The following is a 27,305-nucleotide window of genomic DNA, read 5'->3' on the forward strand; positions in this document are numbered from 1 at the left end:
CCAGCCTTGGGTGGCTGTCTGTGTGGCGTTCTCCATGTCTGTGTGGGTTTCCTCCTGCAGTCCAAAATTTTTCAGGTTAGGTGGATTAGCCATTGTAAATATGTGGGGTTACAGGCATAGCGAGGAGGAGAGGGCTTGACAAAGATTCTCAGTGGGGTGGCTGATCTTCTTAGAATTCCTACAGTGCATAAGAGGCCAGTTGGCCCAGAGTATCTTGCCCATCTGCAGAGTAGCTTCTGCACTGCAGGCATTCTATGAAGATCAGCAGCCCTGTCCATTGTCCCATTTTTCTCCCTCTCTTCTGCTGTGTGCAATTGTTGTCTCTATTTCCACAGCAGAGGTGCAAATACCACTTTAGTCTGTGCAGAAGCTAGTCTCTACCTCCTCGCCCTCCTTAATGTGCTGTAGCTCAAGTAAATTGGTGCAATTACCTGTGTTGGTCCAATAAGGAGAAACATGTCTTACATTATCTCCTGGATATAGCTTTGGAATCTGATGTTACCTCTGGAGTGGGGTGGTTTGGGCTGGAAATGACTTGACTAATTTGGTTTCAAACTTCACAGATTCACTACTGCCTCCCCAAAATGCCCAAGATCAGTCTGCCAGCAGTGCCAATGGTGAATAATGTTGTCGGGAAAATAGTGCCCTCCCCGACACATGGGAAATGGACATCTCCTCGCCAGAAGAGGAAGCAAAGAAAATGAAGAGAAACTCCTTCCACATTGCCATCAGAAAATCATCCAGAGATCTCCTGTGAAATGATCAAGGAATGGAAACTTGCAATACAGAAGATGCTGGTAATTCACTAATCTTTAGTGTTGGAGTCTCCACTCACACATTAGTATTTGGTTGGAATGACATTGAGTATTGAGCAGGATAGTGTGGACTGCATGTTTGATTTTTTTTTAAAGGCAGTTTCCTAACTGAATTACCATCCTTGTTTTATACTTGGCTTGAACCCTGAGTCCTGTTTATCTAATGAAGCAGTAGGGGGAGAGCATCCTCTAAGGGGAGGAACACCACAATCTATTTCACTACCCCCACCCCCCACACTCCTCCTGTGCAAGAAGCAATACCTCTTTGTAAATTAATACAACATCTCCTCAGCAAATAGTTTCATGGCCAATAGTCACAATTTCAAACATCAACAATGGGAACTGAATAGTTTTCATTTGCTTTTGAAAACTAAGTGGGGAGCTTTGGGGTATTTACACTAACATGTCACGCTCCACAGTTGAATTAGGAATGTGTGGAGACTGCCAATCTCCTCCTGCCATGTTAAGTCACCTCACTTACCACTAAAATTACACTTACTGTGATGCAAACTGTCTCTGCCGCATTTACAATGGGTAATTTTAATCTCATTTGCCTAAATTACTGTGCTCAAGGTAGCTGTCATGCTATTTAAGTAATGGTGACACCAAAAATACTTGCATTTGTAGTTGCATAGTTCCATAAATACCATCTCTACCACTCGTATGACATCTCCCCAGCTGCTGCGTCCAGCCCGTAGATTGGATTGAAGACTTAGTCAAACTAACTGCCAAATTTAACCGGTGATTATTTAAAAAGGGAATTGTGGTCATAGTGTAGTGGTATGTTACAGACTTGGAGTCAGAGTTGTTATGGTAACATGCACTTTTACATTAATGTTGTCCTCTGGGGTTATGGATCATGATGGTAGAAGTTCCAACTTTCTTTCCATTGCATGGTTGACCAGAAATCTCTCCCACTCTTACTGCCAGCCACTGGTGTGTTTGGAAGGATCTGCAGGTTGACACGCAACCTGTTCGGCTGGGTTATGAATGCACTTTCTTTAGCTACCAAGTCCTGGGGTGGGACTTGAACTCAGAGCTTCTGGCTCGGAGGCAGAAATGTTACCCACTGCACTACAAGACCCAGATGATAGTCAATGGTTTCAAGTTGATACTGATTTGAAAAACACTGCTATGATTTGTTGCTTGCCTCCCCTTCCTCCTATTTCTCCAGTGGTCATTTAGAGTTCAGTTTACATAAGCCAAAACCAAGTTCTGTGCCACTTCCTTCTCATAATAGAATCTGTTGCCAGTATTCTCTTACACTAACATTACTTTCAGCTGGAGATGCAAGGTCAAACTACTTGTGAAGTGTTCATAAATTATCCACCCCCTGATTGGGCTTTTTCCAAAACAAATTGCAAGTTAGCCAAAATGGATTTAAAACCTAGATTAAGGAAGGATTAGTTGTTTCTCATAGTTTATCATTAGTAGACACTCATTTTAACATTTTCTTGACTAAATCTAGGACCTTAAGTTGTATTGGTATTTGACTTTCCTTACCACATATCCAATTGCTCTAACTTATGCTGCAGTTATGTTGTCATCTTTGTTCCTTATTTAACCTTTCTCTCGGGTCAGTTGAGTTGCACGAGCTCTCTTGAGGTACGAAATGATAAACTAATATCTTGCTATATATTTGTTTTATTTCTTAACATAGGAATGTGAACAGGTTTGAATGTAGACGTAACACATCTTGTGTAAGTGAAAGATACTGACTTCATTCTCTGAAGAGTAATTTTATTTACACGTGTGTGTGTGTGTGTGTGTAATATTTGACAGTGATGGTGCAAGGTAATTAAAACAAACCCAAATGAAAATGGTTCACTCTGAAGAATCCAGAGTATTTTGGAATTGTACTCAAATTTATTTAATATGGGAGAAAGCAATCGGTAACTTTCTGTCCAGACTACTTGAACAGACCACTGAAGTTTACAGCATGGCCATTCTGCCCATAGTAGCAATGCTAGCTCTAACTCCATTGTCTTGTTCCACAACCCCCCCAGCTCTGCAACGTCCTCCGGTTTTCCTTTCCAAGATGCTTCCAGTAACAAGGAATTCCATACTTAAGAGAACACCACCACCTGAGCAAAATAATTTGTCTGAACCGCTTTCCTCACTCTCGCGCGCTCTCTCTCCTTTTTCTTTTTAATTAATGACCTCCAGTCTGACTTTCTCAGCTGGTGATTATAGTCTTTGTTCACTATCAAAATTCAACTGTTAAAGAAATTAAATTTACCAGCCTGCCTGTAGGGTGGTCAAGCACATATATGAAGCAAGCTGTTCTTTTGATTTAACGTAGTGTAGTTTCTGTTTTTGCTAGCTACTTATGATGTAAAAATCAACTTGGCATTGTGGAGATTCTTTCTTTTAAAAATAAATGTTTAAAAGGCTCTTCAGGGGTTGCAGTGTCCCCTTTGAGTCTTTTGACCACGTGAGATAAACTGCATCTGAGATGCATTTCTTAATTTGACTCTAAGTTGGTTAAAATGGATTTCCCATTAAAAGCACTGGTACAAAGAATTTTAACAGCAGTGTGTAGCATTGCTTGTATTTTCAAGTTGGACCGTGTCTCCTCATAAGTTGGCAATATTGAGCCTACTCCACCATTCAATAAAGTCCTGGCTGATCTCCACTTTTGTGCCATCTCCCCATTTGGACTGCACCCCTTTAGCAACACCACATCCTTCCTGGATGAGCCTGGCCCAAAGTTAGTTTTGAAAATGAAAAGAGGCCTTGGATTGCTTGTTTCTGAATGTGCCAATAAAATCTGACTTTGATTTCTGAACGGACACTGAAAGCGTACCATTTTCTCAGACGGTCTGTCAAATATTATTCCATTGTATGAAAACAGGAGAGGGAGACGATGCATCAAATGTGGCTACTCTCAAAAGTCCTATCCATCACTTTGTGTTCTTCAATATATCAGATTTCGAATTAGTGATGTAACCAGGTGAAGCGAGCACAAAAAATTTACTTTTGAAAAGGTTGGGGGGGGGGGGGGTGCGATGGTGGTGATTGGTGACAAAGTGTCACCTTTCAAATAAATGTGTTCCAGCAAAGAATGGACTGTGTTGTTTCTTAAGCAAAGAGACCAACCTAGTTTGGTTTAAGGAGAAGCTCAAATGGGAATGTAGGCAGTATTTTGTGTACTGAACCAGTTTATTTCTTTGACTATTTTAATACTGGCACCACACTGCTCAGCAATATTAACTTTGTAAAAATGAAGGTAAAAATGAACAATGTAGCAATGCCTTTTTGTAACATTTGAAGGAACCAAATTCCTGAAGTCATTGTCCTCCTTGAGGATGCAAGAAAAGTATGAGATGGTTGCTCTGCTCTGTTACAATGTTGTGTTAGGCTGTGGTAACATTTTGTTTATAATGGGTTGCTGACTGAGCTGGTCAAAATTAGTTGCAAGTTTCTATTAATTTTGTGAAAAGGGCCTTAAAATTCATTATTGTGGAAGTAGTTAAAACTAATTTTTTAGTGAATCTGTACTCTTGAAGGTTGTTAATGCTGGGGAGAGACCACTTTATATTTTGAGAATACAATATCCAGCATTAAGCACGCCCAGGGCTGCACAGTTAAATGTAGAGGAAGGCTCCTTCTGCCAACTAGTTATTAAATTGGGGGTTGCTTTAGACTCTGGGTCCATTACGAACTGGGCAGCACAGTGGTTAGCACTGCTGTCTCACAGCACCAGGGACCTGGGTTCGATTCCTGGCTTGGGTCACTGTGTGGAGACTGCATCTTTTTCCCTGTGTCTGCATGGGTTTCCTCTGGGTGCTCTGGTTTCCTCCCATAGTCCAAAAATGTGCTGATTAGATATACTGGCGATGCTATATTCTCCCTCTGTATACCTGAACAGATGCTGGAGTGTGGTAACTAGGGGATTTTCACAGTAACTTCACTGCAGTGTTAAAGTAAGCCTACTTGTGACACCAATAAATACATTTTAAAACTGACCAAGTTAGCATAAGGCCATTGGAACTGGCAGACTTTTACCATATCAGTAAGGGACAGATTGGAACCCCATTTTCTGGTGAAAGGCCAGTATCAAGCTGACTGTACACCTCTGAACACTAAATTTTTTTTTCAGTGTAATTCTTTCATGGCATGTGGGTGTTGCTGGTGGGGCCAGCATTTTGTTGCTCATCCCTATTTGTCCTTTGAACTGAGTGGCTCACTAGGCCATTTCAGAGGGGCTGTTAAGTCAACCACATTGTTGTGAGTCTGGAGTCACATGTACACCAGACTGAGTCAGGGTAGCAGATTTCCTTCCCTAAAGTGAGCCAGATGGGTAAAATGGCTCAACAGAAGACTTGTTGTCCATTCCATTGCATTTATATGGTACCTTTCCTGAGGTCTGGACATCTCTATGTATCACTGTTGTACTCGCTGTGGGACCAGCAAGTGGATGCAGTGAAACAACTTTGAAATTGACACAAAGCACTAACTTTGGAAACAGTTGGTTTCTTGGAATTGTTGATGTCAACATTTATCCACTTTCACCACAGACTAAAGCAAAATTGTACACAGCATCCACGTGAATATACCTCTGCTTTTCTGAAGGTATTCTTTGTAAATTTAATGTGCTTGCCTATTTACTTTAATATAGCATTGTAAATTTCATAAATAAAGTTGCTGTTTTGGACCAACATTTTTCACAGTTTGCAGCCTTTTTTTTTACTCGACCTGGTGTTTGTTTTTGTGGTGATTAAAAAGCCACTTGGTATTTTGATCTGGCAGTGTTACGGTTCAGGTCAGAAACTCAAGTGTTTTAGAGTCTGCCTGGATCATATGTTTTGCATCTTGAATTTGGCTAGGAGAAGCATGATAGGTTTCATTTCAGGTATAATTCAAATGGCCCACTGGGAAGCTTTTATCAAATAAAATTTATTTAAGAATTATAGTTAATATGTATAGTAAGAAAATCAGCAATAAGTTCTATCAATTACAAACGACAAAACAACCACTACAATGTATAACCCTTGCTGTCCCAATCAAACCAACCCAATAAATAAGACCATCCAAACAAGTTTAATACAGCATAGACTAATGCTCACATAATACTGGAGTTGAATCCTTGGATGAAGTCTGCAGTTCTCTGGATAGACTTGGGGCAGTTTGAAGTCAGAACAGCTTCCCAAAATTCCAGGACTCTAGGCAAGTCACCAACAGCAGATTTTTCCCCCACTTCAAAAAAGCAAGACCTTTCTTTCAGATAACCAACAGAATTTCCAAAGCCAGGAAGAGACTTTTTCAGCTTGATGCCCTTTCTAAAACTCAAACTAAAGAGCAGCTCCAAACTGAAAATGAAGAAAACGCCTATCACCTGATCTGTCGACAGTTTTTTTAACAATGCAGAATCGTAAATATCCCAGAGTAAAAATAAATAAACCCCGTTTAAGTAGCAATAAAAGGGCATCTGGTAGAAGCTCAGCAACACTGAGAAAAACAAACTGAAAAGGTTTGCTTACAACTGCAAGGTCAAGAGTTACAGAACAAAGAGATCTAGGGGTGCATGTTTATAGCTCCTTGAAAGTGGAGTCACAGGTGGACAGAGAGGCAAAGAAGGCATTCAGCATGCTTGGTTTCATCGGTTAGAACATTGAATACAGGAGTTGGGACGGCTTGTTGAAGTTGTACAAGACATTGGTAAGGCCACGCTTGGAATGCTGTGTGCAATTCTGGTCACCCTATTATAGAAAGGATATTATTAAACTAGAAAGAGTGCAGAAAAGATTTACTAGGATGCTACCGGGAATTGATGGTTTGATTATAAGAAGAGGCTGGATAGACTGGAATTTTTTTTCACTGAGGGGTGATCTTATAGAGATCTATAAAATAATGAGAGGCATAGATCTGCTAGATAGTCAATATCTTTTCCCAAAGATAGGGGAGTCTAAAACTAGAGGGCATAGGTTTAAGGTGAGAGGGGAGAGATACAATAGGATCCAGATGGGCAATTTTTTCAGAGGGTGGTTAGTGTCTGGAACAAACTGCCAGAGTTGGTGGTAGAGGCGGGTACAATTTTGTCTTTTAAAAAGCATTTGGACGGTTACATGGTTATAGAGAGATATGGGCCAAATGCGGGCAATTGGGATTGGCTTTTTAAAAAAAAAAGGGCAGCATGGATTAGTTGGGCCAATGAGCCTGTTTCCATGCTGTAAACCTCTGACTTTATGACTCTGTGTACTGTGAGAAACGCAGCTCACAGTCAAACAATTTAGTCAAGTCAAGTTCTGAAGGAGCAAGATATTTTATTTCACGTTCTTGCAAGACCGGGTGTCCAATAAAATAGGCACACACTACATCGATTTGCAGCACATTTTTATACTTTTTTTTACAAGCATTGTAATGGCTTTGCAATGTGTTGTTCTCCCCTAATTGGTGGTCCCTGTCCCATCTATGTGTTGTCATTCCCCTATTGGCTCAAGGTGCCCCAAGTTTCCATCCCCTCTACTCCCCATCTAACAATGTCTCCTGTTATCACAAGAGTGCATTAGCAAACTCATCCATCTTATCCAACACTGTTACATGTCCAGTTCAGATTGGCGGTAATCAATCCTTTGCCAACTTAATCACTGCTGTCCCGACTATCTCAGTGACCTTTTTCCCCCTTTTCTGCTTAGTTGTAGAAACAACACATCTTGCAGACCATTTGCTTTTTGTAACTTGGACCTCGTACATTCCTTCAAGATGTGGTGTTATTTCTACACCACAGGCAGTCTTTTTATTATCCCTAACTATTGCTCTGTTAGCAGCAGCGAATCTTATGCCCTATGTTTGTGACTAAACTCACAGTTGTTTCCATAATGTGGGTTATCAATGTGCCTGGCTATATCCAGTCTACCTGACTTTAAGCTATTTCTCTATGGTGTACAGATATGTGTTAACAGCATCTTTACCTGTTGCTCACAGTACTAACATCACAAATGATAACCAAACTTGGTTCAGTGGGAGCCACTGGCTACGGATTTCAACTACTCCAACCCACTCCTGGCTGGGTCCCCACATTCTAGCCTCCGTCATCCAAAACTGCTGCCCATGTCTGAACTCACACCAAATCCTGTTTGTCTCTGTGCTCACTGACCTACGTTGGCTCCTGGTCAAGGAATATCTCAATTTGAAAATTCTCATCCTTGTTTTCACAACCCTTCAATGCCTTGCATTACTTAATAGATGACATGGAGCTGACATGAGGTATGATGATTAGTTTGAAGTCACTCACACTTTTAGACAGATCAGATGATTTTACAACAATTTTTCTGTGGTATTACCTTTGGGTTTGTGCGTGGTAATATGTTGTGCAGGAGGCAAGACCATGGAGTGGCTGCTTGGAATTATACTCCAACTGTGCGGCACAATTTTCAGGGCCAGAGAAAATTGCTGTGCAGCTCGATCTACAAATTACATAATTAAGGTATTACATTAATGAATAAGTTATTTGTTAATAAGTGAGTTCATGTATCCCCAAGGTTTAAAGGTGTTTGGGAGATAGGTGGGTGTGTTTATTTTTATTTCATAGAATCATAGAACTCTACAGTGCAGAAAGAGGCCCTTCGGCCCATCGAGTCTGCACTGAACACAATCCTACCCCCATATCCCTCCATATTATACCCACTAATCCCTTTAACCTACACATCCGTGGACACTAAGGGGCAATTTCTTAGCATAGCCAATCAACCTAACCCGCACATCTTTGGACTATGGGAGGAAACCAGAGTACCTGGAGGAAACCCACGCAGACACAAGGAGAATGTGCATTCCACGCAAACAGTGACCCAAGCTGGGAATCAAACCCAGGACCCTGGAGCTGTGAAGCAACAGTGCTAACCACTGTGCTACCATGCCCATCCCTAATTGCTGTCAAACTGACTGGTGTTTAAGGGGGGGGTCGGAACGTGGGTCTGTGTTTGGGGGGAAGGAGTGTGTGTCTGGGGTTTAAAGGGGGGGGTCGGAGAATGGGTCTGTGTTTGGGGGAGTAGAAGCATGTGTCTGGGGTTTATGGGGGAGATGGTCGGAGTGTGGGTCTATGTTTGGGGGAGTAGAAGCATGTGTCTGGGGTTTATGGGGGAGATGGTCGGAGTGTGGGTCTGTGTTTGGGGGAGTAGAAGCATGTGTCTGGGGTTTATGGGGGAGATGGTCGGAGTGTGGGTCTGTGTTTGGGGGGGTAGGAGTGTGTGTCTGGGGTTTATGGGGATTTGGAGCGTGGGTCTGTGTTTAAGTTGGGGGGGTAGAAGATTGTGTCCCTGTGCCTAAGGTGGGGTGGGGTGGGATTGGAGTGTTTGCCTCTTTAAGCTAGGGAGGGGGGGAGGCGAGATAGGAGTGGAGTGTATGTCTGTCTTTGGGGGGGGGGGGGGGAGTTGGGGTGTCTGTGTGTCTGGAGGAGGTGTCTCTGTAGGAATTAATCTGTTTTTTTTTAAGTGATGCCAATCAATTCTGTGTGCTGAACTCCGCCGAGTCTGAATGTGAAATGAGGCTCTTTCTACCTGGTTGCTAAGCGGGACCTGGTTTGCAGTTCTTCGCCGCTCGCCGCCATTTTGAAGACTCGCGCCTTTCCCGCGCTTTGGGCAGTTTGACCCCTGCCCCGGAAATGGGGATGGCGGCGGTCGCGGCGCCTGCGCAGTGTCATTCAGCGCCGATGCTTCTGCAGGGAGCGAGTCGCTGCCGCTGCCGTCGCTGTCTGAGCCACCATCACCGGCACTGTCATCTGGGATGACGGAGGATCGGGCCGCTGCTGCAGCCAAAAAGAATTCCAGCTGTCCCAGGTATGGAGGGAGTCGGAGGATACCGACTTTTTTGCATTAAAAGTTCTTTGTCCCTCGCCTTTCATTTAGCTGCAGAACAAGAACCAGGCTCCCTTATTGTGTGCAGAGTTGCATTTATATGTCGCTTTTCCCATCCCCTGAACATCCTATTGCACTTTACAGGCAGCGAAGGAGCTTATTTGAAGTGTCGCCTCGATTGGAAAGTGGGACATAGCAGCCACTTTGCGCCCAGCAAGATCCCACAAGTTTGTGCCAATTTCCTAGGGCATCTGAGATGAGGGAGTGAGAGATGCATTATTTTCCAAGGTGCTGGATGTACCTTCCTGGCTCCTTTTCCAGATCCTTGGACCCACTGGAGAGGGCAGATTTGCTTTAGTGGTGCATCCGGCTACTTCTGACAGTGCAACATTCCCTTCCTAAGAGAAGATCAGCCATGGCCATACTGAATGGTAGCTCAGGCTTGACTGACAATGTGGTCTTTCTGGTCCTGATCCTTCAGCGTTTTGGGGCCCCTGTAGTGGGCATCAAATCTGGAATCTTATGACTTTGAAGTTGAGAGTGTACAGACAGAGTTGAGGCTGACACATACAAGAGGAGCACTGTTGATTCCTCTGGTATTTCGTAGGATCACATAATCCCTACAGTACAGAAGAGGCCTTCTCCCCACATGTTTACCATTGCTAATCCATTTAACGTACACGTCTTTGTACGCGGTGGGGGAAGTTTAGCATGGCCAATCCACCTAATCTGCACATCTTTGGACTGTGGGAGGAAACCCACACAGACACGGGAAGAATGTATAAACTCCTCGCAGACAGTGACCCAAGTCCAGAAACGAACCTAGGTACTTGGAGTAGTGAAAGTGTCAACAATTAGCGCAAGAAAATTTGCGAGAGAGCCATGCATGTCATCCACCCTATTTTAGGAGGAGGTGGGTAAGAAGACCAAGTAAGCCGGATGAAATCAAGCTACTACCAAAATATCCGAACCTTCTCTCTTGACTCTAAATAACCCAGCAAGCAGATGCTGGGTGACACTGGCTTGGACAAATACAGCAAACCTGGGCAGAGTTTGGTTCTGGTGAGCTGTTGCTGTAACTGATTAATTTCCAAATGTACCCCAGAGCAACCTTGAGGGGAGGCAGAGTTCTGAGGAAGTCATATGGACTCAACATTAATACCTCCACTTGCAACCAATCAGCACTTTTTTCAAGCAGTAGAAATTGTAGGGTTGGAAAATTCTTGACAACTATCCTGATGGGTGCAAGATGAAAAACTTTGATAGTATATCCCCCGGAAATATTCAAGTGCTGTAACATCAAACAACTGTTTAAAATAAATCTAGGGATGGTACCTGGTTGATTCATTGCTCACATTGTACAAAATGAGTAGTTGCGATGTTCGGTGTGTCATCTAATCATTCTTCAGCTGCATAAGGGTATAAATTACAAAGTGTAGGGGTATAAATACAAAGTATAAATTTGTTGCCATACTGTATGAATTTGCTGTTTTCCCTGACATTGGTATTCCTGTGAACTGACCTGATCAGTGCAAGATGAAAAACTTCGAGAAAACATCTTTTTTTTCTCCCTGCAATACTCAAAACGCTGTTACAGTTGGTCAGTTTAAAAGAACTTCTTTCTTCCAAATGCTGTAATAGTTGCTTTTGTTGTTTCTAACACAGTATTGAGCAAATGCTGGCCTCAAACCCTGGGAAGACGCCTATTAGTTTACTGCAGGAATATGGAACAAGGATTGGAAAAACACCGGTGTATGATTTACTGAAAGCTGAGGGCCAAGCCCATCAACCTAATTTCACTTTCCGAGTGACAGTCGGAGATATTAACTGCACAGGTTTGTGTGTCTCATTCTTCAATATGATCGGTTTCTTCATTATTGTGGGGTGGGGGGGGTGGTTAAAACTTAAAAGAAAAAACCTCTCTCTGTTACTTTCAATGTTTTGTGTCTAGTTTTGTCCCATTTAATTCTAATGGGATGCTGGCATTAGATACTGGTGTGGTTCCTGTTTCTGTGGAGATCTGATACCATGATGAGCACTGATGGGTTGAGCGAGACACCGCTGATTGTGGTGTCAGATAGCTCCACTTTACATTTAATTTTTGATGGATGTTTCTGGAATTTTTTCTAAACATTGGCTTATCACAATCTGCAATTATTTTTGCAGAAATTTAAAATGAAAGTATCTTTGCACATGTCCTTTTACAATGAGGACACAATCTTATGACTAATTGGGTCACATTTCTGTTTTTCTTCCATTGTATTAAGCAGTATTATGGGAATCGCACTCCATGTTTCTGTTTGTGATAATTTAAAAACCCATAGCCTTAACAAATTCCTATAATGGTCCCTTCCTATTTTTTCTGTTTTCTTTTGCAATGCACAGTAATACAGTGCAGTGCTGCTCAGGGACTTAATACCATCTGTGTGATCAAATGATGCTGCTGGCTTTAACAAAAGACATTTCAAGACCTTCCCTTTTGTTCCAACTGACCCTCCCCCCTTTCCCAGCAAACAGAAACCCCACCACGTTTCTGCCTGCTTTTCGTTCTGCAGAAGAATCACACAGACTAGAAGCGTTAAATCTGTTTCTCTCTCCACAGATGCCAGACCTGCTGAGTGTTTCCAGCACTTTATGTTCCTTACTTCCGATCTCCAGTGCCTGCAGTATTTTGCTTTCATTTCGAGATTAATGTTGTTTCCGAGCTAGTTTGTAGTATGGGATAACCTTTCAAGAATTACTTCCTATCCGAAGCCACTTAAGGAGGCAACTTGAGGCAAGGCTCCTGTCTATGTGGACCTGTTGCAAAGCAGCAGTGTTTGTACCTGCTTTATGCGGGCAAGTACGGGATATTTTAAGGATATTATTGCACTGGCATCAACAGTGAGGGCTGGGAAGGATAGCCGTGCTGATTAATGTAATAACCATGATGTGGATATGCCGGCGTTGGACTGGGGTAAACCTCGAAAGCTAGTGAATTTACTATCAAATAAATCGGTTGGACTTAAACCTGGTGTTGTCAGACATTTTACTAATGTAATAACCAGCAGACCCACATGATGAACAGTGCAAGTGGGTCATCTTCAAGACAGAAAATGTGAAATAAATGGGCTCCAGCAAAATGCTTTTTGGTGGGCAGAATCTTTGCTTAGAATGTGTAGAAATGGATTCTTTGATATGACTGCTCTGTGCTGGTGTTTCTGCTGCACTAGAACCTTTCCCCACCATTGTGATCTCTTATCAGTGTAACCTTCTATTCCTTTCTCCCTCAAATATTCATTTGACTTCCCTTTCAGTACATTCCTGCTATTTGCCTCAACTGCTCCATGTGGTAGTGAGTTCCACATTCCCACTGCTGTTTCTCCTGAATTCCCCATTGGATTTTCTCGGAGGAAAACTTTGAATCTCCTTTGTGTGTCGACCCGATCAGTGGGGAATATACCAGCCTCTCCGAACCCTGGCGTGACATTCCCTTTTAAAACAAGGTGACACTACATTAGATCTGGGCCTACCAGATCCATCTTCAATAAATCAATGTGTCATGACGCCCTTACTGATTTTCGCAAGCGCAAACAACTTGATAACTGCAAGCAAAGAACAAAAAAAATCTTACGAGGTTCACTTTGCAGCGGAGTGACTGTTTCTGTTTATAGTAGGTAAACACATGGGGTGGTGACGTAGTAGTATTGTCACTGGACTAGTAATCCGGGGACTCGGGTTCAAATCCCACCAAGGCAGATGGTGAAATTTGAATTCAAAGAAATCTGGAAATTAAAAGCCTAATAATGACCATGAAACTGATGTCAACTGCCACAAAAACCCACCCGGTTCACTAACGTCTATCCTCTGAAGCCAGATCCACAAGAATATGGTTGACTCTTAAATGGCCTTGCGTGCCAACGCAATTGTAGTTAGAAATGCTGGCCCAGCCAGCAACACCCACACTTCATGAATTAAGGAGAAAACATAGTGGCCGTTTTGTGCACAGCAAGATCCCTCTGAATATTGCGATGAATGGCCAGTTACTCTTTTTTTTAAACTGGTGTTGTGTTGTGGGGATGTCTTAACCAGGTCACTCAGTGAGCTGTATTGCACTTTCAGTGACGTCTTGGGCTCTTTCCCACCCGAAAAGGCAGTTTGGTTCTTTAGCATGTTGCTAATCTTGAGTAGTGAGCATCCTAAAGTGGGTCTTGAACCCACATCCTCTGGCCTGGGGTGAGCTTGCTTGCTAGCTTATAAGCAATGGAGGCAGACTAACGTGTCTGAAAAGTTTCACACATGAAGGGACTGCAGTGCACGTTTGACATAAACAGATCTGATCTGAGCATGACTGTTCAAATCTGGTTGAGGGTCCGTTTAGCCCTCACTTCGGGGCTGAAGAAAAGTTGGTGGCCATTTTAAAATGGTTATTTTATGGTCAGCAGCTGCTTCATGGTTTTGATTTCAATTTGTGTTTTAATTGATGTTTTTCCCCCCTCAGGTCAGGGGCCTAGCAAAAAGGCAGCAAAGCACAAGGCAGCAGAAGCTGCCCTGAAATTACTAAAGGGAGGAAACATGTTGGAGCCCATGTTGGATGGAGTCAAGTACGTGAATAGCTTAACTGCACCTAGAAAGATCTTTCCATCCCATCTTCAAATGGTGATATTCAACTCTTTTTTTCTGCCCTTCCCCCTCCCTCCTCCATCTCTTCCAAAAAGCAGTGACATATGAAGGGAAACATTCCACAGGGGCTGTCGGCTTCCTGGTAATCCACCAAATGGTCCTTCAAGGTGGCGAGTGTTGGCATGCTGCTGAACCAAGTGGGTCATTGCAGCTGTCCCCAGTGGGGCTGTTTTCTCTTCCTCCCCACTCCACACTGCTCAAGGGCAGGGACGTCAACCGTCCCAATTGTAACCCACTGATAATGCAGTGCCAATCAAATGTTGTGATGAGATAGCAAGCCAAGGATCTATCTGCATGTTCCAATTGGTTTAGTTGGGTGTGAAAGATTCCTTGATACTATTGCTTGCTTTTTAAAACAATGTTTAGGCCAATGTTGTTCAGTTAACTTGTCCCTCCAAAATTTGGTGCCCAGTTCACTCCTCTTGTTCCCGTTTATCGACATCGCGGTGCGCAAAATGGCTGCAACATTTGCCTACATAAGTCACTGCACTTCGATTCAAAGCAAGCCACTGTATGTGAAGCATTTTGAGATGTTTCTGAAAAATGTACGATCGCACTATGTGATGCAAATTCCTTTTTTTCTTAGAGCTAACTCAGAGAGCAGCGATTAAACTTGGCTGGAAAACCTAACTGCTATCTGTGCAGTATGTTGGTATGTGATATGTTAATGGAGCAGTTAGGCTTTGACAAAAGACTCCAGGCACCCACATGCTTTTAAAGTAGAATGGTACTGGACCCAGCACCCTGAACATGTCCAAATCTGTTCCCAGATTTCTCTGCTACATCTTGGAAATCTGAACTGGCAGTACAGGTGACATGTTGGAAATTCAGTGGGATAGTCCCATCAGGAGTAAGAAGGGTGGGTTAAGCATGATTGGAAAAGTTCTGCTATTTGGTACTAAACATATTAACAGTTGCATGTAGGAGACCCTCAGTCCATCTGACCCACCTATTCCCTTGGTGCATTCCAGAACACACGGAATCTCTTATGCACTGTTGTTTTTCAAAAATAACCAATTTATTGGAAATTATAAAGGCAGTCATCATTTAGTTTGAGATATATTTTAAGGCAGTATGTCTATTGATACAAACTCATAAAAGCTTGATAGTGATAGCTACTGATGGATATGAAAAGTGGTGATTCACAATACACTCAGAGGTCTAGATTTTCTGATCTCAATTCTTGCAGCACAGAAAGTGTCCATTTGGCCCGTCATGTCTGCACTGGCTCACCGAACAAGCAGCTCACTTAGTGCCCTTCTCCTGTAACCCTGCACTTTTGTCCTTTGAACGGGCAGGTTCAAATGTTGGCATTCCAATCTGGAAAACTTAGGTCCCACTCTCCAATCGAAGCTTCGAGTTGCCTTTTTAAAATAAAAGTATGTGGTGATTACAAAGATGAAAGACGACTGGGGGACTTTCCCAGTGCTCATGGTCAACATTTCTCTCTCCACCACCACAGACATTCCCCTCATCGCCGTTTGTGGGATCTTGCTTGCGCAAAATGGCTGCTGCGTTTGCCTGCACGCTGATGATCGCTAAACTTCAAAAAGTAATTCCTCACGTGCGAAGCGCTGAAGAAACGTTTTTGAGAGGTGTGATGAGGCACTATGCAAAAACGTTTTTTTTTAATTAAAAGGAACTTCCTGCCCGTTTAATTCCCAAGTTGTCCAATAAGACAGGGATTCAGTGCGTTGGGCCTGTACCATACCATTGGAAGAATGTGGGCTCCTAGTCTTTCCACACAGACCAGCTCCAATCTGCATTGTGCTGAGATTGGAAACTGGAAGTGCTTGCCTCAAGTGGGAAGGGGGAAGATCAGCTGGTGGATTACCCATACTGAAGTGAGACCCAGTTAAATGTGCAGTATGCTGTGTAACAGTTCAAACCATATCTGTTAAAGTACCCGTGCCACACAGCGGAGGGACAATTTATGCCTTTATTTAGCATTTATTGATGATAAATGCCAGAGGGCATAGTGTAGACTTGTATCATCTATCAGCCCTAACCAGGTAAGGATGTTAGGCCCCTCCTTGAAGGATAGAGTTGAACCAATTGGATTTTTACAACACAGCAACAGCATTTGAGATCTTTGCTGGTTACAATTAATTTGATTTATTGAATTCAGTTCCACCATCTGCCACAGTGGGGTCTGAGCTCCTTACCCTCCTAGTCTCGTACCTGACCCACTAAGCAGCCGTGCCATAATACCCATCCCAGCCAAGTTGCCATGGAGACTAGGTGTGAAGGCCCTCCATCTGCTCTCCTTACACACGCTGGTGTGATCTCTGGCATTTCAGGAGCTGTGGGTTGAGTGATGAATCATTCTCTGAAGTACCTTGTTTGCCCCTCTTTTCACTACCTGCTTTCCCCGCCCATCCCCAATCCTAAGCTATGCCACTGTGGAGCCATTTGTTTGCATGTCTGCACAGTTGAAGAGTGCATTGCAGGCTTGCACAGTGGCCCATGTGTCTGTGTGGAAGGGTTATCAGACAGGAATTGAGCAGAGACCAAGGGGTAAGTGACCCGACTCTTTCCTCGATGATCCTTTGGCCAAAGAAAAAGAGCCTCTGAGTAACTGAAAAATATTTTAAAATCACAGCTTCTCATTGCTCTATTCTTCTCTCTTTCTTTTCTCTTCAGGATCTCTAGTACTGAATCTAAAAGCTCCAGCTCTGCTCAGCTGGCAGAGTGCAACCCTGTGGGGGCCTTGCAGGTATTGTGTTCTTATTCATTTTCCAAGGCTCAGGGTAGATGTACGTAATGGTCAGCAGTGGGAAACCTGCAACTTGCGGCCCCACGAGACATTGGTTGACCATTGCCGCAGGCACTGGGTTGCCACATTGCACTGATTCCCGTCTGTGTAGTTTTTTTCCTACCGCTGTAACTGAAGTGATTCACGTGTTAGCAAGGGTAAGTGAAATGAGGTGTATACTGACTACGCACAACATTGAGTGTGAGAGCCGTGCACTCCCTCTGTTCCCAAAATGTCAATATTTCTTTTGTTTTAAACATTTAAAGTTGTTGATAGTTCTATTAATATATGAATGATTAATCATTTCCTATAACTTGTGATGAAAGATTTAGCATGTAACAAACATATTTAATCTTATTCAAGGGTGGTAATTAATGAACATGCCCAACCAGTTTCAATCTTAGAGCCAACTGAGATGAAGGAGGGCCACTCACAAGCCTAAGCTACCCAGTGCGGCTTTGGGTCCTTTATTTCATGTCCAGCACATAAACAGGCGTTTGATCTATGCTGCTGTTTATGCTCCTCCTCCCTACTTCATCTCATCCTAATGCCATATCCTTACATTCCTTTCTCCCTCATGTGTTTACCCCGATTCTTCTTAAATATATCAATACTATTCACCTGGACCACTCCCTGTGGAAGCGAGTTCCACATTTTCACCACTCTATGGGGTAAAGAAGTTTTTCCTGAATTGGATTTGTTGGGGATTACCTTGTTTTGCTTCTTCTCAGCAGTGGAAGCAGCTTTTTTTTAATATCTACTCTATTTGAAACTTAATCATCTTAGGTTTTTGGGAGGCTGAGTGTCCTGTGATGGATTTGAGTTATACTCTCGAGGCAATTGTGTGAAAGTGCTTTTAGGCAGATTGTTGCTGCGCTATCAGTGATGTTCTATTTAGTGTGTGTTCTTTCTTTCCAGGAGCTGGTGGTTCAGAAAGGATGGAGACTCCCAGAGTATACAGTCACTCAGGAATCCGGTCCTGCCCACAGGAAAGAGTTCACCATGACATGCCGGGTTGAGAGATTCTTGGAGATAGGTAGAGACATGCCAAGTCCTTCAGTGTTGTTGTCTTGTGTGCTTTCCTCTGATACTGCTGCTGTTGTGGGGTGCCTCTGCTGCCTTTCTTCAATGTTCTGGCTCCAAGTCACATTATCTGTAATGGGTGCATGCTGAGCCACGCTGGTGTCCAATTGATTGTTTAGCTAGGTTCGGAGAAGCTGTATGACATTTGGCTTCTCGGCAGAGTGCAGTAATCTCTTAACTTTCCTCTTTAGTCCTGGGGCAGTTGGGATGGCAATGAGGACAGAGATATGCTCCTCCTGTACGATGTGGGAGCTGGAGAATTCCTGATGAGATATTTGCCATAATGTGGAGATGCTGGCATTAGACTGGGGTAAGCACAGTAAGAAGTCTCTCAACACCAGGTTAAAGTCCAAAAGGTTTATTTGGTAGCAAAAGCCACAAACTTTCAGAGTGCTGCTCCTTTGTCAGGTGAGTGCATCATCGTTAGCTATGGGTGAGGTACCAGAAGACTGGAGGGTAGCAAATGTGCCCTTATTTAAGAAGGATTGCAGAGAAAAACCTGGGAATTATAGACCGATAAGCCTAACATCTGAAGTGGGTAAGTTAGAGAGGATTCTGAGGGACAAGATATACAGGCATTTGGAAAGACAGGGTTTGATTAGGAGTAGTGAGCATGTCTTACAAAAGAGTTATTTGATGAAGTGACCAGGAAGGTTGATAGAGGTAGGGTGGTAGATGTAGTCTATGTGGCCTTCAGTGAGAACATTCCTCATGGTATTCTGCTCTGGAAAGTTAGATCACATGGAATCCAGGGAGAGCTGGAAAATTGAATATACAATTGGCTTGATGGTAGGAAGCAGAGGGTTTAATGGTGGAAGGATGCTTGTCAGACTGGAAGCCTGTGACTAGTGGTCGCAGGGTCAGTGCTGGGCCCATTGCTGTTTGTTATGTATATCAATAATTTGGATGAGAATGTACAAGGCATGATCAGTAAGTTTGCAGATTACACTAAAATAGATGGTATTGTAGACAGTGAGGAAGGTTATCAAAAATTGCAGCAGGAGCTTGATCAGTTGGGGAAGTGGGCTGAGAAATGGCAAATGGAGTTGAATACAAATAAATGAGAGGTGTTGCATTTTGGAAAGTCAAATCAAGGTAGGGCTTTCACAGTGAATGGTAGGACCTTCGGGAGAATCGTGGAACAGAGGGACCTTGGAGTTCAGGTGCATGGTTCTCTAAAGGTGGAGTCACAGGTAGATAGGGCAGTGAAGAAGGCTTTTGACATGCTGGCCTTCATCAGTCAGGGCATTGAGTATAGAAGTTGGGAAGTTACGTTGCAGTTGTACAGGGCGTTGGTGAGGCCGCACCTGGAGCATTGTGTTCAGTTTTGGTTGCCTTGCTATCGGAAATATGTTATTAAACTGGAGAGAGTGTAGAAGGATATTGCCAGAACTCAAGGGACTAAGTTGTAGGGAGAGATTGGATAGGCTAGGACTTTTTTCTTTAGAACATAGAAGACTGAGGGATGATCTTATAGAGGTGTATAAAATCATGAAAGGTATAGATCGGGTGAATGCACTGTCTTTTTCCCAGAGTTGGGGAAATCGAGAACGGGGGCATAGGTTTAAGTTAAGAGGGGAAAGAATTAATGGGAACCTGAGGAGCAATGTTTTTACACAGAAGCTGGTAGCTATGTGGAATGAGCTGGCGGAGGAAGTGGTTGGGGCAGGGACATTGACAACATTTAAAAGGACAGATACCTGGATAGGAAAGGTTTAGAGGGATATGGGCCAAATGCCGGCAAATGGGGTTAGCTTAGGTGGGCTTTTTGGTTGGCATGGACCAGTTTGGGCCGAAGGGCCTGTCTCCGTGCTGCAGATTCTGTGATTCTATACTTAGGAGCAGGAGTAGACCATTCAAGTCTGAGATCATGGCTGATCTGAGTTTCAACTCCTCTTTCCTGTCTGCCCCCCCAAACCCCCTGGCCCTCTTGTCTAGCAAAATTAGAGGGATATGGACCACGTAGAAGAAATAAATATTAGATTAGAGAGGGATCTGTGTCGGCACAGACTTGGTGGCCAAACAACCTGTTCCTGTGCTGTACTGTTCTTTGTTTTGTCTTTGTGGTGCATGTCCAGCGTCGATGGGGAGCACATGGTGGCAATGCCTTGAAACCATGTTAAACCACATTACAAGCATATGCCGAATATTCTATATCCTCGTTTTGTGATTTCCTTGGATTGGGTTCAATAACCTTCATCAAAAATGCACTGCTACTGCAGGCACTTCTTAGAAATATTGAGTGTCCTGCATTCTGGCTATTCCACTCCGAGGAGGTGAGCTGTTTCTCTACAGGACGGCTATTGCGGGGGCACAAGTTCTTTCTGCATCATCCCGATTTATGAAAACATTCTCCAAATTTGAGGGGATTTTTAAAAAATATTTAATGACAGTGTCTAAAATATGGGTACTGTACTGATTTTGGTGACATTGAGAAGAAGCCAGCGTATACTGGCTTGTGCATGTGATCCATCCATTTCATTTGTGGTGTCTTGACTGTTGTAGGGAGTGGGACGTCGAAAAAACTGGCAAAACGGAATGCGGCAGCAAAGATGTTGGCACGAATCCACGACGTTCCTGTCGATCAGAGGGATGGGAACGAGGTTGAGCCGGAAGATGACCAGTTTTCAATTGTAAGTGTGTGAAAGGGTAAATTGCAGCTTTTGCTGAGAGTGGGCCAGTTTGCACAGTGAGATGGGGGAGGGAGTTGTAGCTTCACACCCACCTCTATCCAAAAAGCTGCAACTGGAGTCAGCGGAGCCAGTCATGGGAACCATCTGGATTGTAGTTACAGGTATTAAAGAAAGATCACAGCATTAACACTGGAGCAGTTCAGTCAAGCAAATGGGTGGGAGAAATCTTCACACCAGGTCTAATTAAAGTGTGAAAAACAAAGTGCTTTGTGCAATCCAGCTCTCGAGGATGCTGTTCTGTTAATTGCCGGTTTGTCACTAAAGGGAGCAATGTGAAGTTTCCTTTATTCATTCATTCTTGGGAATGGGTGTTGTTGGAGTGCCCGTCTCCATTTGCTTTGATTTGGTGCAATTGAGTAAGTTGATAGACCATTCCAGAGGGCAGTTCCCCGCTAATGTGCAACCAAAGGAACCTGTAGGCCCACAGAGTGGGTAAAGACAACAGGTTTCTCTCTGTAAAGGTAATTTGTGAAGGCACTTGGCTTTTCACTAGCCCAGTAGCACTTTCACTAATACCAACTCTTTCAAATTCCAGCTCGATTCAAATTCCCACCTGCCTTGGTGGGGTTTGAATTCTAGATTACCATTGTTGGCTAACTACCACACTACCTCTTGTGATGAATTACGAACATCACAAACCACAGCATTTTGGATGACCTCCGCAACTCTTTGCAGCCCCTGCTAGTCGTACATGAGTTAAACGTCTTCCGAGTTCCTGTTCTGAGGTAAGTGAGGATTATTGGAGAATCCTGGATAACAAGGACATCCTCCCCTTGATTTAGGAGCACAACATCACCTTTTGATTGCAAAACTACATTGAAACATACACAGTGATGAAGGAGCCTGCTGGTGTTGACACAGAGGTTGTTTCCACTGGTCGGGGAAGCTAAGACATGGGGGTGCAGGCTCAGGATAAAGGTTGGCCGTTTCAGGCTCAGATGAGAACAGAGATTTCTTCATTCAGTGTTATGAATCTTGGGAATTCTTTACCCTAGATGCTTGTGGGTGCTACATCATTGAATATGGTTGAGGTTGAGATTGACAGGTTCTTGATCTTTCAGGAAACCGAAGGAAATGGGGAGAGGGTGGGAAAGTGGATTTTGAGGTAGAGGGTCAGCCATGATTGTATTGACTGGCGGAGCATGCCAAGGGCCTGAATGGCCTACCCCTGCATGCATTTCCAATATTCCTAGACCGGGACTGAGGCCAAATCCTGCATTCGGGACTGAGACCAAGTGATTTGTAAAGAATTCTTCATGGTCGTCTTATCAGTTGAGCTTTGCTTTTTTAAAAGAAACAGTCGTCCGTTCTGCCTCACTGGAGCAAAATTCCTTCCATAGAACCATAGAATCCCTAAAGTGCAGAAGGAAGCTGTTAGGCCAATCGAGTTAGCACCAGCTCACCAACAGAGCATCTTGTCTACGCCCAGCACTGCACTGGGATTTTGAGTCCACTGTGCAAAGAGGGACAATCACCAAATCCCACTGTGTGGAGTGTGGCAACTTCAACACTGGAAGTGAGAGTGTGGCCATGAGGTACCCGGCAGATTAATACAGGCCATTCAGTACAAGAAAGGAAGTGAAACAGCGTTTTAAAACGAGACTGGTATTTGGAAAGAAAATGTTTCCTCCATTGTGTCTATTCTCTTTCTCTCCAGATGGTTGGTAGTAAGCTAGATGGTCCAAAAGGCAAGAGTACGGGTTGCACGTGGGACTCGCTGCGGAATTCTGCAGGGGAGCGAATTCTGCACCTCAAGAAGCACCCGCTTGGTGTTGCTAACTCCAACTTTTGCCAGATGCTGAGGGAGCTGGCAGAGGAGCAGCGGTTTGATGTCAGCTACTTTGACATTGGTAAGTCACGTTTGGCTGAACATTGGTGTGAATGAAACCACTTTTTTCTCGCAGTGAATGCTTTCCACATTTCGCAGTGCCAGGACCATTCTGTGGCACTGCGGAAGGAACGGGCATCTGCTAGATCACCTTGAAGCCAGTGCTTGGAATACTGAGAGGGAGTTGAGGAGTGAAACCTCTTCTGATCAGCTGAGGAAGCACTTCATTCTAGGAGCTGTGATGTGATAGAGAGTATTTGTATTTGTATCATGCCATGTGACATCAGAACATCCCAGAGTGCTCTTTGTATAATCAATGACAATCCTGTCATTGACATGTCTAAGTGCAGCAGCCAATTTATACCTGTGGAGATCCCACAGACGTTGACGGAGATGGCTGACCAATTAATCTGGTGTTGTCTGCTATCTGATACCGTGACACCTCCTTGTATTCACCTAAGAGGATCCTCCATTTCAACATGCATCTGAAACATAGTGCCAGTATGGTGCAATGAAGCAGTACTGCACTGTACTGCAAGTCTAGATTATGTGCTCAAATCCTAGAGGTTAAACACAATCTTTCATGCCACTTTGACAACAAGAAACTGGCGTCCGTTATTGACACTGCAATTGCTTGTCTCTTGTTCTGCTCTACAACTCCATTTGGTCTCTTGTAGATGTTTATTGATCTTTTTAGATATAGACCTTTCAATCCCACCCATGATTGCAGTTATGGTTAATATCTGTGCCTAGGATTCACACTCCAGCAATCTGGTGATGAATGAAGCTTGTTAATCCAGCTTAAGGGTGTTAGGGACCACTAAGATATATTGTGAAGTTAGCAGAGACCAACTTTTACTTTTGATTTTGGTATTAAGGTGAGCATAAGGTGTTTTGCTCCAGGAATGATGTAATATTGACCCATTAGAAAGCTTTTATCAAACAAACTTTAAGAACACAATCAGAATATAACAAAACGAGTTAGCATAACTTTTACCAATTAAAATACTTAAACATTTCAAAGTATAGTTCTTAACAGCTAGCTATCTCTGTTGTTTAGCAGTATCCCCCAGACATAAATCCTTTCTTTAAAACCAGTTAGCACCAAAAACAGATATGCTTAACGTGGCTACCAGATTTCCGACCTTTTAACATCTCTGGACAGAGATCCAGACAGCAGTTTCTGAGAAGGATATATCCTCAAACAGCAGAACCCAGAGAAGTTGCGGCACATTGACAAAGTGGTTAGCACTGCTGCCTCACAGCGCCAGGGACCCGGGTTCAATTCCGACCTCGGGTCACTGTGTGGAGTTTGTATGTTGTCCCTGTATCTGCATGGGTTTCACGGCTGCTCCAGTTTCCTCCCACAATCCAAAAAATGTGTGGGTTAGGTGGATTGACTGTGCTAAATTGACCTTAATGTCAGGAGGATTCGCAGGGCAAATATGTGGGATTACGGGAATAGGGTCTGGGTGGGATTGTGGTCGGTGCCGACTTGATGGGCCGAATGGCCGCCTCCTGCACTGTAGGGATTCTATGAAGTAAACCTAGTCTCTGGCAGATTCCAGTCTCCAACTTCAGAGAGGGGAGAAGAGAGGCACCACTCTAACAACTCAAAGCAGCATCTAAACAGCAACTAAGCTTGAATTCTCTGTGTAAGTCTAGCTCCGCTCAGTCATATGACCTTACTTGTCAACAATTTAATCAAGTCATCCTCTGCAAAACCCCAGGGGAACTCACTAAAAACAGCAGAACAGCATTAGTCCAGGTTAAAACTAACATTCCAGCAATTATGCTGCTACAGTAACAGGACTGCTGGATATAGACAAAACGGCATCAGTAATAAAAAAACCTATTAAAACAATCCTGCACAAGAAACATGACAAATATATTTCTTAAAGGCACAGTATCGTCACAAGGGAGAGGGAGATTGTAAGCAGATTGAACAAATTTCTGGTCGACCCGGCTTCTCCAGATGTTTGCTAACTAATCTCCTGTATCTTTTTGTGTCTGCTTTTGTTTTTCCAGAAGAGTTGAGTTTGAGTGGCCTGTACCAGTGTCTAGTGGAGCTATCGACGCAGCCCACTACCGTCTGCCATGGCTCTGCCACGGCGCGGGATGGCGCCCGTTCCAATGCAGCGCACAATGCACTGCAGTATCTGAAAATCATGGCTGGAGGGAAATGAGTCCAATGGAGAATGCTTCTCATTCTTGAGTCTGACTGGCACTGTTTTCATTCCTTCCCAAACTGAAATCGTACTTTTTCAAATCAACAACTTGAATCTGCCAAGTCGTGCACTTGATTGAAAGTCGAGGTTTCTTACAGTTCAGAGTGCCTAGGGGAGGTGTCTTTGTATTTTTTTTAGGGGGGGGGGGGGTGCAAAGTGGATCAGGGAAGGGATCTGAAGGTTTGTGTTAAATAAATGATATTTTTAAAGTGGTGCTCTTCCACCCTAGCCACCCGCATATATTTAACTCACTGGCCATTGGCAAACTTTTTCCCATGGAGTTTGACTGAAACAGGTAGTTAGAAACCCACTGTGGTTGTGAGTAGTGTCCTCGGCCCTACTTACTGTTGTTCTAGTGGAATTGCTGCAGTGCCATTGGCTATCTGCTGTGGTATTCCGAATTTCCCAGCAAAATGTGGCGTTTTGATCTGTGTAACGGATTTGGGATATTCTCCATGTCAGGGTCAGTCATGTGGGGGAGTTGTTATCTCAAGGTGACATGCTATTACTCACTCCTGTGACGTGGCATTATCTGTCTGTTGATCCTTGATCCTGGGTGAGCAGTGGGAAGGATGTTGAGCAGTAGATGGGCGCCTCTGTCTCTGAAAGGGCAATGGGCTAACTCCCCAGGAAAGACTCTGGTCTGCCCACCCAGCCCAAAGTAGCATTTTGCAGTGTCCTCGGGAATAGGCAGGCTTGGAGGTTTACTAACAACTGGGATAAGTACAGAGGTTAAAAATGAAGTTTTTATTATCAAGTATCATGAAGCTTATTTGAAATAAGTTATTGATTGTTAGTTTTTGGAACAATGTGCTTCCCAGGCCTGGGACTCCAATTCAATAATTACAATACAGGCTATTGCAAGTAACAGTATGTCACTCTGTGGTTTAGCAGTAAGAGTCATTTGTTTTATACTAACATTGCAGACAGCTGTCTACTTAGCTGAAACAGATTGTAGCTACTACAGGACTTTAGAAATAACCTCCTTGATGAGCCTGAAATCTTTCAACAGGGAATCCATGTCAGACGCCCAACCCTTTACCAGGGTCCAACATTATTAAACGTTGCAATTGTCTGCAATGAAATGAGCTTCTTAATGCACTAAGAGCTCCTCCAGTTAAAATAGGAATTGCTATTTATTTAGCATCTTTCACAACTGTTGAACATCCCAAAGTGCTTTGCACCCAGTAAAGTACTTTTTGAACTGTAGTCACATATTCAGTGCCCTCTACATGGAGGCATTGCCCCAGTTTGGCACAAAACCAGCTAGCCTCCAAGTTGCCCTTTAGCTTGTGCTAGGGCATAAAGGTGTTCCGATTAGTGGGGTGGCAAATTATCCTCTTTACTATTGAATGACTCTTTGCCAAACATGTACCACATGTGAACCCCTGGCTAGGACTGGGTCTGACTGTTGTGCCCATTATACTGGTACAATGCAGTGAGAGTGGGCACTACCCTGACAGAGGTTGGTGTCTTTTGGAAAGGAAAGACAGACTCCGTGACAAGTTAGACACTTCATTCCGGAGCTCTGAGCTCATTTAGCCCAATCCAGTGCAAACAAGGTTCTGTTGACTTGCTACGAGGGCACTATGCCAAATGACTGGGTGTGAGCAAGGCCATGGCACAAAACTGGCAGACTCACTTGAGGCTATTGTGGAGACTGCTGTGAAAGGCGGTGGAGGTAAAATCACCCAAGTGCAGTCAAGAGTGTTCCTGAGTTTTGCATGAAGGCTTGTTGGAAGAGGGAGTTTCTCGGTTGCCCACCTATTGTAGAGAAAGAAAATCATGTTTACAATGTTGCTGAAGTATAGCAACTCTTCTTCCCAGCACTGGGGGGAGCAGAGGGTGTGTCTCCAGATTGACTTGACTTGAAGTGTCCCCCTCTTCCGTACCTTGCAATAAGCGCACAAATCATCCAGCAAATGTGATTCCGGATGAAACATTGAACAGAGGCTTTACACCAAGTTGGAAGAGTATTAAAAAAAACTTTTGAAAAATATAGGAATCAAATGTCTTTTTTTCATTGAAAGCAATTCAGAATGTTGTATCTGGGTTACGATTTAATATTTGAAGCGTATATAATCTTGCGTGGCAAGTAGAATTAGTGCCCTTTTTTCCAGAAATTGCAATATATCTATTCAGTGATACTCAGTACACTTGATTTACTCATCCCAGGATTGCTGAGTCTGGGACAAAGGAAAGTCAATTTCTGCATTAAAAGGACACCAACGTTGGAAATACGCAACAGCTTTATCAGCATTTGTGGAAGAAACAGGTAAGTTAATGTTTTGATGCATTTCTAACTTTTTAATCTGAAGAAATATTTTTAGGAGGGCCCAATCTGAGTGAATAAAAGAAAAAAATCCATACGTCAGCCCCCTTGTCCAATGTTTTAACACATGCTGTTCATCATCGATGAGATGATGGCTGGAATTCTCTGGTATTG

General features: G+C 43.5%; 2 protein-coding genes across 5 annotated transcripts in view; both read left to right on the top strand.

Annotated features, from left to right (window-relative positions):
• Positions 1–27,305, top strand: part of LOC145361845 (pleckstrin homology domain-containing family A member 3-like) — a 299,538-nt gene that overhangs the window by 22,652 nt on the left and 249,581 nt on the right. The window contains exon 8 of one of the 2 annotated variants that reach the window (XR_013889879.1): positions 564–2,571. Coding sequence is in view for 1 of the 2 variants with exons in the window: in XM_080217813.1 (XP_080073939.1) it covers positions 564–625 (62 nt within the window). In the remaining variant the exon portion in view is untranslated. Of the gene's footprint in view, positions 1–563; positions 5,479–27,305 lie in introns of those variants that run through there. The other variant, XM_080217813.1, reaches the window with a different exon arrangement.
• On the top strand, positions 9,464–26,856 carry tarbp2 (TAR (HIV) RNA binding protein 2). 3 transcript variants are annotated; one of them, XM_080218012.1, is made up of 8 exons: positions 9,464–9,592; positions 11,276–11,445; positions 14,091–14,193; positions 16,916–16,988; positions 17,946–18,063; positions 20,616–20,743; positions 22,461–22,653; positions 24,660–26,856. In XM_080218012.1, exons 1-8 carry the CDS (start codon positions 9,540–9,542, stop codon positions 24,815–24,817), a joined length of 996 nt encoding a protein of 331 aa, XP_080074138.1. In that variant the 5' UTR covers positions 9,464–9,539; the 3' UTR covers positions 24,818–26,856. The 3 variants fall into 3 exon arrangements, with proteins under 3 accessions (XP_080074138.1, XP_080074139.1, XP_080074140.1); XM_080218013.1 differs by having other exon boundaries at positions 24,663–26,856; XM_080218014.1 differs by having other exon boundaries at positions 17,949–18,063.

Source organism: Carcharhinus amblyrhynchos, chromosome X (assembly GCF_965287045.1).
Source record: "Carcharhinus amblyrhynchos chromosome X, sCarAmb.v2.hapA, whole genome shotgun sequence".
Classification (NCBI taxonomy): domain Eukaryota; kingdom Metazoa; phylum Chordata; class Chondrichthyes; order Carcharhiniformes; family Carcharhinidae; genus Carcharhinus; species Carcharhinus amblyrhynchos.

Bases quoted from the DNA above. Each gene is read 5' to 3' on its own strand.
- tarbp2 (XM_080218012.1), top strand. From the start codon at position 9,540: ATGACGGAGGATCGGGCCGCTGCTGCAGCCAAAAAGAATTCCAGCTGT. The intron at 9,593-11,275 runs GTATGGAGGGAG...TTTCTAACACAG, and splicing joins AAGAATTCCAGCTGTCCCAG to TATTGAGCAAATGCTGGCCT. The intron at 20,744-22,460 runs GTAAGTGTGTGA...CTTTCTCTCCAG, and splicing joins AAGATGACCAGTTTTCAATT to ATGGTTGGTAGTAAGCTAGA.